Source organism: Cherax quadricarinatus, chromosome 97, assembly GCF_038502225.1.
Source record: "Cherax quadricarinatus isolate ZL_2023a chromosome 97, ASM3850222v1, whole genome shotgun sequence".
NCBI lineage: Eukaryota > Metazoa > Arthropoda > Malacostraca > Decapoda > Parastacidae > Cherax > Cherax quadricarinatus.
This window is the reverse complement of record NC_091388.1, coordinates 11,697,475-11,711,646: the sequence shown is the minus strand read 5'-3', so window position 1 is coordinate 11,711,646 and position 14,172 is coordinate 11,697,475. Positions and strand designations below refer to the sequence as shown.

The 14,172-nt window shown below is 42.8% G+C and overlaps 1 protein-coding gene across 2 annotated transcripts in view; it reads left to right on the top strand.

Moving 5' to 3' along the window:
• LOC128704985 (carbonic anhydrase 2) overlaps nt 1-14,172 on the top strand; it is a 383,971-nt gene that overhangs the window by 330,944 nt on the left and 38,855 nt on the right. For both annotated transcript variants that reach the window (XM_053800203.2, XM_053800202.2), the window contains exon 7: nt 7,712-7,798. In XM_053800203.2, coding sequence (XP_053656178.1) covers nt 7,712-7,798 — 87 coding nt within the window. The remainder of the gene's footprint in view (nt 1-7,711; nt 7,799-14,172) is intronic.

Below are 14,172 nucleotides of genomic sequence, written 5' to 3'. Positions count from 1 at the left end.
TATATATATATATATATATATATATATATATATATATATATATATATATATACATGTATTGTACTATGTATGTAATTCACACCAGAGGTGGACCCCATTATATATATATATATACAGTGGTCCCCCGCTTTTCGTAGTTCCCGGCAATCGTAAAATTCGCCAATCATAGAGGTATTTTCGTATAAACATGGACTCGCTTTTCATAGGTTGACTCGCGAGTCGTAGTTCGTCCGGGACGCGTACCCACGGCGTGAGCCAGGGCGGCAGCCAGTCTGGCATTGTTTACCAGTGAGCGAAGGTCCCCTCACGTGCTCCAGCGAAATATTTCATAATATTCCATTTATTTTAGTGCTTGCAAGTACTAAATAAGCTACCATGGCTCCAAAGAAAGCTCCTAGTGCCAAGCCTGTGGTGAAGAGGGTGAGAAATATGATTGAATTTAAGAAAACCATCATTGAACAATATGAAAGTGGTACAAGTGTGGCCGAACTGTCCAGGATGTATAAGAAACCCTACACAACCTTATGTTCCATAGTGGAAAAGAAAAAGGAAATCAAGGATGCTGTTGTTGCAAAGGGAGTAACTGTGCTGACAAAAATGAGATCACCAGTACTGGAAGAGGTTGAGAAGTTATTATTGGTGTGGATAAATGAGAAACAATTAGCAGGAGATACTCTTATGACTTCGTTTATTTGTGAAAAGGCTAGGCAGTTGCATGAAGATTTGGTAAAGAAATTGCCTGCAAATAGTGTTGAAGTGAGTGAATTTAAGGCCAGCAAAGGCTGGTTTGAGAGATTTAAGAACTGTACTGGCATACACAGTGTGGTAAGGCATGGTGAGGCTGCCAGTTTGGACCACAAGGCGGCTGAAAAATATGTGAATGAATTCCTGGAGTACATAGAGGCTGAAGGACTGAAACCTGAACAAGTGTTCAATTGTGACGAAACAGGCCTCTTTTGGAAGAAAATGCCAAAGAGGACCTTCATTACACAAGAGGAAAAGGCAATGCCAGGACACAAGCCTATGAAAGACAGGCTGACGCTAATGTTCTGTGCTAATGCTAGTGGGGATTTCAAAGTGAAGCCGTTACTAGTGTACCATTCTGAAAATCCCAGAGTGTTCAGGAAAAACAATGTTATGAAGAGTAAATTGTGTGTGTTTTGGAAATCTAATAGTAAGGCATGGGTCACGAGGGAAATTTTCGTCGAGTGGTTCAATGAAGTGTTTGGCCCTAGCGTGAAGGAGTATCTCCTGGAAAAGAAATTGGATCTCAAGTGCCTGCTAGTAATGGACAATGCACCTACTCATCCTCCAAACTTGGATGACCTAATTTTCGAGGAGTTTGGGTTCATCACAGTAAAGTTCTTGCCCCCGAATACCACTCCTCTCCTCCAACCCATGGACCAGCAGGTTATTGCAAACTTTAAAAAACTCTACACAAAAACAATGTTTCACAGGTGCTTGACTGTGACCACAGACACTCACTTGACCCTAAGGGAATTTTGGAGAGAACACTTCAGCATCCTCCACTGCATAACCCTTATAGGTATGGCTTGGGAGGGAGTGACTACCAGGACTTTGAACTCTGCCTGGAGAAAACTGTGGCCAGATTGTGTCGACAAGAGGGATTTTGAAGAATTTGGGACTGACCCTAATGAGCCTATGTCTGTTGTAAAATCAATTGTGGCACTGGGGAGTTCCGTGGGGTTGGATGTGAGTTTGGAGGATGTGGAAGAATTGGTGGAAGACCACAATGAAGAGCTCACCACTGAGGAGCTGCAAGAGCTTCAGCAGGAAGAGCAACACATCGCAGCTCAGAATCTTGCTGCAGAGGAGGAGGAAGAGAGATGGAAGAAGGTGCCTTCTTCAGAAATTAAAGAGATTTTTACTATGTGGGGTAAGATGGAAAGCTTTATGGAGAAACATCACCCTAACAAGGTTGTTGCAAGCCAGGTTGGCAACATGTACAGTGACAAAGTCTTGGGCCATTTTAGGGAAGTGTTAAAGAGACGCCAGAAACAGAGCTCTCTCCACAGTTATTTTGTGAGACAGGACTCTAGTGACTCTCAAGGTGGTCCTAGTGGCATTAAGAAACAGAGAAGAGAAGCAACCCCAGAAAAGCAAATGGTACCTGAGGAGTTGATGGAAGGGGATTCCCCTTCCAAACTATAAACAATCCACTCTCTCCTCCTCCACCAGTCTCCTATACACTAAGAAGAATCTCCAATAAAGGTAAGTGTTATGCTGTTAATGTTTTATTCATCATTTCCCATTGTATTGTTTATGTACTACATGTACATTTCATGTTAAAAATTTTTTTGTTTTAATACTTCTGATTGTCAGGAACGGATTAATTGTATTTACATTATTTCTTATGGGGAAAATTGATTCGTAAATCGTAAATTTCGTTTATAGTAACGGCTCCAGGAACGGATTAATTACGAACAACGAGGGACCATTGTATATATGTATATCCACTGTATATATATATATATATATATATATATATATATATATATATATATATATATATATATATATATATATATATATATAGATATATATATAATGGGGTCCACCTCTGGTTTGAATTACATACATACATACATACATACATACATACATGCATAAAGCAAATATTGCAAACCAAGAGATACAAGATGCAAAACAGCCATGGGGGGAGTAGAATGATAGCTTTAGGCCTTTCGTGTTGCAATCAACACATCATCAGGAGCTTGCAAAATTGCGTGGAAACCCTCCTCTTTTCTGGAATTTTGCAAGCTCCTGATGATGTGTTGATTGCAACACGAAAGGCCTAAAGCTATCATTCTACTCCCCCCGTGGCTGTTTTGCATCTTGTATCTCTTGGTTTGCGATATTTGCTTTATGTATGTATGTATGTATATGTATGTGTATATATTTTATTTATTTATTTATTTATTTATTTATTTATTTAATGTCTTTGCACAGTACATTGAGATTGTGTATATACAATAGTGGGTTGTAATACAAAGAGAGCCTCTATTATGCCTAGGCATTATGGGCCAACTTAACATTATTGGGTTACAGACTACTTAACACTAAGTAGTAGTATGTCATAGTTGTACAGTAGAATATTAATTATAAATGAATCAACATTTGTATAATACAAAGATATACGTATTATATTCTAAAATGCTTTTGTGAAAAACAATGATTTAATTATATTCCTGTCAACAATGGATAAAAGGTTCAAAGTGATTGTTGAAGTTATGATGTGGGAGTACATAAGTGAGTATGTGTGTACTGAGTATTTAGCATTTAGTCTAGGGTGATTAAGTGGCTTTTGAGAAGAATCTTAAATTGATTTTCAGACCGGGTTACTTAAGTGTTTTCTGGTAATGAATTCCAAATTTTGGGGCCCTTTATGTGTAGAGTTTTTACACAGTGTGATATGGACACGAGGTGTATCAAAAAGAGATCTGTGTCTTGTGTTGTGAGGAAAAGTTTGAGTGGGGGGTTTATATTTGTGTATTGTTCTGTGTATGTAGTAGGTACATGAATAAGTATGGATGTTCTTAATGGTGAGCAGATTTAGACTTTTGAAAATTGGTGGAGTATGCTGGCAGGAGTGGGAATTTGTTATCATTCTTACTGCTCTCTTTTGCTGGGTTATTAGGGATTTTAGGTGATTGGATGTTGTTGATCCCCATGCACAAATTCCATACGTAAGATAAGGGTATATGAGTGAATGGTACAGTGCCAGGAGAGCTGATTGTGGAACGTAGTACCTTATCTTTGATAGTATGCCTACAGTCTTGGAGATTTTCTTGGTGATTTGTTGTATGTGTCTGGAACTTAAGGCTACTGTCAAGGTGGATATCTAGGAATTTTCCCTCTGTGAGTCTTGTGACTGATGATCCATTTAGCGTCATGTTAAATGGATCGTTTGCAGCTTTGTTTCCAAACTGAATGAAATAGGTTTTATCAGTGTTCAAGGTAAGTTTGTTAGTCATCATCCAGGCAGATATTTTCTGCAATTCAGCATTGACAGTGTTTGCTAGTATGACTGTGTTTGGGTGGGAGAAGACGTATGTTGTGTCATCTGCAAATAATATGGGTTTGAGTAGCTGTGATGCATTCGGTAGATCATTGATGTAGATGAGAAAGAGGAGTGGTCCAAGGACACTTCCTTGTGGGACTCCTACTGTGACTGGTTGGGTGGAAGAGTTTGCATCATTTGCATACACATATTGAGTTCTGTTACTAAGGTATGATTTTAGGTAATTGAGGGAGTGGCCTCTACCATAGTGCATTAATTTGGAGTACAGTAGTTCATGGTCGACTGTATCAAAAGCTTTACGTAAATCAATGAAAATGCCCAGCGGGACTTCTTTCTTTTCAAGTGCGGTATATATTAGTTCTAGCATGTGTACGATAGCGTCATTTGTGCTTTTATTATTTCTGAATCCAAATTGACAAGGGTTTAATATGTTGTGTGAAACGAGGTAGGAATAGATCCGTCTACGAATTAATTTTTCAAAGATTTTAGAGAGCAGTGGTAAGTTAGATATTGGTCTATAGTTATTCAAGTCAGCTTGGTCACATCCTTTATGGATTGGAGTGACCCTCTCTATTTTGAGGATTGTTGGGAAGGTAGATGATTCAATGGATTTGTTAAAGAGCGTTGCAATAATTGGTGACAATACTTGAGAAGCTTTTTTGTACATAAAAGCAGGCAAGCTGTTTATGTCTCCTGCCTTGTTTTTAAGGGTGTTTATGATGAGCATAACTTCTAGTGGGTTGGTTGGAGACAGGAATAGCGTATTTGGGTAGGTACCTATGAGGTAGTCTGATGGATGGGTGTTTGTGCTTGGTATTTTGCTTGCTAGAATTTTTCCTATGGTGGAGAAGAAAACATTAAGTCTGTTTGCTGTTTCGGTTGGAGTGAGTAGGGGTTCATCTGATTTTGTTTGTTTGATTGCTTTGTTTTTGGATAACTTTTTAGTTCCAAGAATTTCAGATAGTTTTTTCCAGGTTTTGTCATATCACCTTTGATGTTATGTAATCTATTTTCATAATACAATTTTTTTGATCATCTTATCAGGCTGGTAAGTGCTGACGAGTAATTTCTCGACTGTTCTCTAGTTATTTGACCCATTCTATATTTTCATATTTGTGCTTTGTGTTAATGGATTTGAGGATGCTTGGTGTTAGCCAGGGATTATTCAGTCTCTTTGCTGTGATCTGTTTAGCTTTTCTGGGGCAATGTTTGTTATAGAGGCTTTGGACATTTTTTTAGAAAATTATTTATACATTCATTCATATCTGTATATGTTTCAAGCTCATTCTGCCAATCAATGTTATTCATAGCTGCTATAAAGTTGTTAACTGCTGCTGTCTCGTTATGTAGTCTGAAGGTTACTTTAGTAAAGTCTTGTGGTAGTTTGCTCAGATTAGTTATGAGAAAGGTTGAGTAGTGGTCTGTAGTGTTGTCTGTGATTATGCCTGATTTTAAAGGGGATATGGTGTTTGTCCAGATGTGGTCTATTAAGGAGATGCTTGTCTCAGAGATTCTTGCTGGTAGCAACAGGCAGTTACTCATTGTGTTTGTGAATTCAGTTACTTGTGGGTCCTGGTCGTGTAGTATGTTTATGTTGAAATAACCCGTTAGTAGTAGGTGGTCTTTATTCATGTGTGCATCAGTAGTCATGATTTCTAGTTTTTCACTAAAGTGATAAATGTTTGACTGTGGTACTCTGTAGATGTATATAACTGTAAGGGTTTTTTGCAGGTCTTTTGATTTAAATTTGGCTATAATATATTCTCCATGTTTGTTCCTTGTGCAAGATTTATTGATACATTCGAGTTGATTTGAATAGTATATAGGTGTTCCTCCCCCTTGCTGGTCTGTTCTACAGTTGTGTATGGCCATGTAGCCAGGAATGGTATAGATATCTGTAATATCAGGCTTAAGCCAGGTTTCTGTGAGTGTGATGATTGATGTATTGAAATTAAGGGAACTGAGTAATGCTGTGAGGTCATAATAATAATAATAATAATAATAATAATAATAATAATAATAATAATAATAATAATATATATATATACATTATATATATATATATATATATATATATATATATATATATATATATATATATATATATATATATATATATATATATATATATATATATATACATATATATATATACATATATATATATATATATATATATATATATATATATATATATATATATATATATATATATATATATATATATATATATATATATATATATATATATCCACATGGAGACAAAAAATTTAGAAGATTAATTTATCTGTATATTTCGACTCCTAGCTGGGGTCCTCTTCCGCTGAAGAGGACCCCAGGAGGAGGTCAAAATACACAGATAAATTATTCTAATTTCTGTCTCCATGTGGGTTATTATTAAGCATTGAACATTAATACGTTATATTATGATTAATCACGATTATTATTACTGATAAGAATTCATTCCACTTTAGTTATTTATAATGATGTATATGTATAGTTGCAACCTTGTATTCATAGGCTGGATTATTCATGCAATGTAGTATACATACTCACCAGTGAATCTGCATCAATGTTTAGGGAAAATAAAGTAAGGAAGATTAAATAATTTATCCGAGATGCTACTCATAACTAGGTCTGTTGTACTCACCTAGCTGAGGTTGCAGGGGTCGAGTCCTAGCTCCTGGCCCCGCAATGTAGTATACATACTCACCAGTGAATCTGCATCAATGTTTAGGGAAAATAAAGTAAGGAAGATTAAATAATTTATCCGAGATGCTACTCATAACTAGGTCTGTTGTACTCATCTAGCTGAGGTTGCAGGGGTCGAGTCCTAGCTCCTGGCCCCGCCTCTTCACTGTGTTAGATATTGTTTGTTAACTCTTAAACTGTTCAAACAGATCTACGTTCACATGCGTAGCGCTCCAAAAGTAGATTGACTTTTTTTTTCATATTTTCAAATATATAAAAAAAACGTAGATCAAGTTTTTTTTACATGCTTTCATATTTAAAAAAAAAAATGATGATGATCTGCGTTTTTTACATAGTTTCAAATGTTGAAAAAAAACGTAGATCTACGTTTCGACTGTTTAAGGGTTAAAGGTACTTGTTTATAGTGTGTGTGCATGTGTGTGCGTGTACGTCTGCGTGTGTGTGTGTGCGCGCGTGTGCAAGGTTTTTTTCACATGCTCTCATATTTAAAAAAAAAAAAAGATCTACGTTTGGACAGTTTAAGGGTTAAAGGTACTTGTTGATAGTGTGTGTGTGCATGTGTGAGTGCATGTATGTCTGCGTGTGTGTGTGTGCGTGTGTGTGTGTGTGTGTGTGTGTGTGTGTGTGTGTGTGTGTGTGTGTGTGTAACTCACAATTATAACAAGGAGTGTTAATATTGCTATTTTTAAGCACATATGTGGGAATTAATATTTTAAATAGAATTGGCTGGTATTGGCTGATTTTTTACCAATACCAATACCATGAAAATGGCCAATACTGATACTTCGGCACATCCCTAGACTAAATTAACAATAATAAACCCCCGAAAAGAAGTCAAAGTGACTTATTTCTACTGGGATGTGACCAACCACTTAGTTTGTTCTTCACTATGGTACTGACTAATATATTTAGTTCTCTATGGCTAATTCGGATAATGAGTGACCTTCTTCTCCCCAGCTGAGGAACTTCCGAGCCATGATGAACGATCATCACGAACCTTTGGTTAACAACTTCCGTCCACCTCAGCCACTGAACAATCGCAAGGTAGGAGTTCCCTGCAGGCGGAGGCTCTGCAGGTGCAGGAAGCCTACACCTGGAGGCCTATACCAGGGGGAGGTGCTGATGCCTACACCAGGATACTAGCAATGTCGCACATGCACACACAGTTGCAACTACCTGCAGTAGAAATAAAAGCTTGCACAGCCTTGCATTTTAAGTTGTAGTTAGTTTAACATAGATGCTTATAACTGCTTCTACCAGAGTCAACCTCTACATTAACATTTCTCTAGCTACAGGCACTCTTCGACTTACAATGGGGTTACGTTCCAATTAAAAATCCAACTTAAGTTGTAAATATCGTACATATGTGATAAATAAATACCTAGTGTCACTTAAGTAAATAAACAAACAATTACTGTAACTAAATACCATTACTGAAAAGTAAATATATGAAGACAACTTTATTCCATCAATAAATACACAGTACTGTAGAGTACAAAGAAAACTTTTGCAGTTATCGCAGCATCGACAAGTTGAAACATAAGTCAAACCCCGGTAAGACGACGATCACTTGTGCTTACACTTGAGGCTCTTCATACAATAACACACACATACATAACTTATACAAGTTCATTCATACATGGAGTTTATATGTAATGAAACACTGATAGACAAAAAACGAAAGATACTAGTATACAGTGGACCCCCGCTTTACGATCAGTTCCCAATGCAACCAATTATGTAAGTGTATTTATGTAAGTGCGTTTGTACGTGTATGTTTGGGGGTCTGAAATGGACTAATCTAATTCACAATATTCCTTATGGGAACAAATTCTGTCCTTACTGGCACCTGAACATACTTCTGGAATGAAATAATATCGCAAACCGGGGGTCCACTGTATAATGAACCTCGGTCAAATTAATCCTAGATGCTTATTACTTATATGATTCCATTCATACATTAACACACATGTATCTACAACAACCAATGTGTGAAAAAACTGTGAATTTCCAAGCGCTTCTGTGATTTCTCCCATTAACAAGGAACTGTAAAAATAATACGACAGTAGAAGACTTCTGCTGCCAGGAGCTGTGACTCAACCCCTGCAGCCACATATAGGTGAGTACACACACACACACACACACACACACACACACACACACACACACACACACACACACACACACACACACACACACACAGTAGCAACCAGTGAAGAGGTGGGGCCTGGAGCTATGACTCGACCCCTGTAACCACAATTAAATGAGTACATACCTACACGTGACTCTGGCAGACAGAATATTGCACAATTACTGATACCAAGATCACAAGAAATGCATGTTGCAGTACAAGCATGATAATGCCCAGCCTGCTATCCACCAGTACCCAGCCTGATACCAATATCCAGCCTGCTATCCACCAGTGCCCAGCTTGATATCAATATCCAGCCTGCTATCCACCAGTGCCCAGCCTGATGCCAATATCCAGCCTGCTATCCACCAGTGCCCAGCTTGATATCAATATCCAGCCTGCTATCCACCAGTGCCCAGCCTGATGCCAATATCCAGCCTGCTATCCACCAGTGCCCAGCTTGATACCAATATCCGGCCTGCTATCCACCAGTGCCCAGCCTGATGCCAATATCCAGCCTGCTATCCACCAGTGCCCAGCTTGATATCAATATCCAGCCTGCTATCCACCAGTACCCAGCCTGATGCCAATATCCAGCCTGCTATCCACCAGTGCCCAGCTTGATATCAATATCCAGCCTGCTATCCACCAGTACCCAGCCTGATGCCAATATCCAGCCTGCTATCCACCAGTGCCCAACTTGATATCAATATCCAGCCTGCTATCCACCAGTGCCCAGCCTGATGCCAATATCCAGCCTGCTATCCACCAGTGCCCAGCCTAATACAAACATCCAGCCTGCTATCCAGCAGTGCCCAGCCTGATGCCAATATCCAGCCTGATATCCAGCACTGCCCAGCCTAGTATCTACCAATATCTTGCTTGAGACCTACCCTACTATTCATCAATATCCAGCCCAGTGTACTACCCAATTAATGCCCAGCCTACTATCCATCAATACCCAGCCTACAACCCCATCAATGCCCAGCTTATTACCCATTAATGCCCAACCTACTACCCATCAATGCCCAGCTTACTATCCATCAATCCCCAGCCTATTACCCATTAATGTCCAGCCTACTACCCATCAATGCCCAGCCTACTACCCATCAATGCCCAGCCTACTACCCATCAATGCCCAGCTTACTACCCATCAATGCCCAGCCTATTACCCATCAATGCCCAGCTTACTACCCATTAATGCCCAGTCTATTACCCATCAATACCCAGCCTACTACCTATCAATGTCCAGCCTACTACCCATCGGAACCCAGCCTACTACCCATCAATGCCCAGCTTACTACCCATCAGTGCCCAGCTTACTACCCATCAGTGCCCAGCTTACTACCCATCAGTGCCCAGCTTACTACCCATCAATGCCCAGCCTATTACCCATCAATGCCCAGCTTACTACCCATTAATGCCCAGTCTATTACCCATCAATACCCAGCCTACTACCTATCAATGTCCAGCCTACTACCCATCGGAACCCAGCCTACTACCCATCAATGCCCAGCTTACTACCCATCAGTGCCCAGCTTACTACCCATCAGTGCCCAGCTTACTACCCATCAGTGCCCAGCTTACTACCCATCAGTGCCCAGCTTACTACCAATCAATGCCCAGCCTACTACCCATCAATGCCCAGCTTACTATCCATCAATGCCCAGCTTACTACCCATCAGTGCCCAGCTTACTACCCATCAGTGCCCAGCTTACTACCCATCAGTGCCCAGCTTACTACCCATCAGTGCCCAGCCTACTACCCATCAATGCCCAGCTTACTACCCATCAATGCCCAGCCTACTACCCATCAATATGCAGCTTACTACCCATCAATGCCCAGCCTACTACCCATCAATGCCCAGCCTACTACCCATCAATACCCAGCTTACTACCCATCAATGCCCAGCCTACTACCCATCAATACCCAGCCTACTACCCATCAATGCCCAGCCTACTACCCATCAATGCCCAGCTTACTACCCATCAATGCCCAGCTTACTACCCATCAGTGCCCAGCTTACTACCCATCAATACCCAGCCTACTACCCATCAATGCCCAGCCTACTACCCATCAATGCCCAGCTTACTACCCATCAATACCCAGCCTACTACCCATCAGTGCCCAGCTTACTACCCATCAGTGCCCAGCTTACTACCCATCAATGCCCAGCCTACTACCCATCAATGCCCAGCCTACTACCCATCAATGCCCAGCCTACTACCATCAATGCCCAGCCTACTACCCATCAATGCCCAGCCTACTACCCATCAATGCCCAGCCTACTACCCATCAATGCCCAGCCTACTATCATCAATGCCCAGCCTACTACCCATCAATGCCCAGCCTACTACCATCAATGCCCAGCCTACTACCCATCAATGCCCAGCCTACTACCATCAATGCCCAGCCTACTACCCATCAATGCCCAGCCTACTACCCATCAATGCCCAGCCTACTACCCATCAATGCCCAGCCTACTACCCATCAATGCCCAGCCTACTACCCATCAATGCCCAGCCTACTACCCATCAATGCCCAGCCTACTACCCATCAATGCCCAGCCTACTACCATCAATGCCCAGCCTACTACCATCAATGCCCAGCCTACCATCAATGCCCAGCCTACTACCATCAATGCCCAGCCTACTACCCATCAATGCCCAGCCTACTACCCATCAATGCCCAGCCTACTACCCATCAATGCCCAGCCTACTACCCATCAATGCCCAGCCTACTACCATCAATGCCCAGCCTACTACCCATCAATGCCCAGCCTACTACCATCAATGCCCAGCCTACTACCCATCAATGCCCAGCCTACTACCATCAATGCCCAGCCTACTACCCATCAATGCCCAGCCTACTACCATCAATGCCCAGCCTACTACCCATCAATGCCCAGCCTACTACCATCAATGCCCAGCCTACTACCCATCAATGCCCAGCCTACTACCATCAATGCCCAGCCTACTACCCCTACTACTACCATCAATGCCCAGCCTACTACCCATCAATGCCCAACCTACTACCCATCAATGCCCAGCCTACTACCCATCAATGCCCAACCTACTACCCATCAATGCCCATCCTACTACCCATCAATGCCATCAATGCCTACTACCCATCAATGCCCAGCCTACTACCCATCAATGCCCAGCCTACTACCCATCAATGCCCAGCCTACTACCCAACAATGCCCAGCATCAATGCCCAGCCTACCCATCAATGCCCAGCCTACTACCCATCAATGCCCACTACTACCATCAATGCCCAGCCTACTACCCATCAATGCCCAGCCTACTACCCATCAATGCCCAGCCTACTACCCATCAATGCCCAGCCTACTACCATCAATGCCCAGCCTACTACTACCATCAATGCCCAGCCTACTACCCATCAATGCCCAGCCTACTACCCATCAATGCCCAGCCTACTACCCATCAATGCCCAGCCTACTACCCATCAATGCCCAGCCTACTACCCATCAATGCCCAGCCTACTACCCATCAATGCCCAGCCTACTACCCATCAATGCCCAGCCTACTACCCATCAATGCCCAGCCTACTACCCATCAATGCCCAGCCTACTACCCATCAATGCCCAGCCTACTACCCATCAATGCCCAGCCTACTACCCATCAATGCCCAGCCTACTACCCATCAATGCCCAGCCTACTACCCATCAATGCCCAGCCTACTACCCATCAATGCCCAGCCTACTACCCATCAATGCCCAGCCTACTACGCATCAATGCCCAGCCTACTACCCATCAATGCCCAGCCTACTACCCATCAATGCCCAGCCTACTACCCATCAATCCCCACTACCCATCAATGCCCAGCCAATACTACCCATCAATGCCCAGCCTACTACCCATCAATGCCCAGCCTACTACCCATCAATGCCCAGCCTACTACCCATCAATGCCCAGCATCAATACTACCCATCAATGCCCAGCCTACTACCCATCAATGCCCAGCCTACTACCATCAATGCCCAGCCTACTACCCATCAATGCCCACTACTACCATCAATGCCCAGCCTACTACCCATCAATGCCCAGCCTACTACCATCAATGCCCAGCCTACTACCCATCAATGCCCAGCCTACCCATCAATGCCCAGCCTACTACCCATCAATGCCCAGCCAACTACCCATCCATGGCCAGCCTACTACCCATCAATGCCCAGCCTACTACCCATCAATGCCCAGCCTACTACCCATCAATGCCCAGCCTACTACCCATCAATGCCCAGCCTACTACCCATCAATGCCCAGCCTACTACCCATCAATGCCCAGCCTACTACCCATCAATGCCCAGCCTACTACCCATCAATGCCCAGCCTACTACCCATCAATGCCCAGCCTACTACCCATCAATGCCCAGCCTACTACCCATCAATGCCCAGCCTACTACCCATCAATGCCCAGCCTACTACCCATCAATGCCCAGCCTACTACCCATCAATGCCCAGCCTACTACCCATCAATGCCCAGCCTACTACCCATCAATGCCCAGCCTACTACCATCAATGCCCAGCCTACTACCCATCAATGCCCAGCCTACTACCCATCAATGCCCAGCCTACTACCCATCAATGCCCAGCCTACTACCCATCAATGCCCAGCCTACTACCCATCAATGCCCAGCCTACTACCCATCAATGCCCAGCCTACTACCCATCAATGCCCAGCCTACTACCCATCAATGCCCAGCCTACTACCCATCAATGCCCAGCCTACTACCCATCAATGCCCAGCCTACTACCCATCAATGCCCAGCCTACTACCCATCAATGCCCAGCCTACTACCCATCAATGCCCAGCCTACTACCCATCAATGCCCAGCCTACTACCCATCAATGCCCAGCCTACTACCCATCAATGCCCAGCCTACTACCCATCAATGCCCAGCCTACTACCCATCAATGCCCAGCCTACTACCCATCAATGCCCAGCCTACTACCCATCAATGCCCAGCCTACTACCCATCAATGCCCAGCCTACTACCCATCAATGCCCAGCCTACTACCCATCAATGCCCAGCCTACTACCCATCAATGCCCAGCCTACTACCCATCAATGCCCAGCCTACTACCCATCAATGCCCAGCCTACTACCCATCAATGCCCAGCCTACTACCCATCAATGCCCAGCCTACTACCCATCAATGCCCAGCCTACTACCCATCAATGCCCAGCCTACTACCCATCAATGCCCAGCCTACTACCCATCAATGCCCAGCCTACTACCCATCAATGCCCAGCCTACTACCCA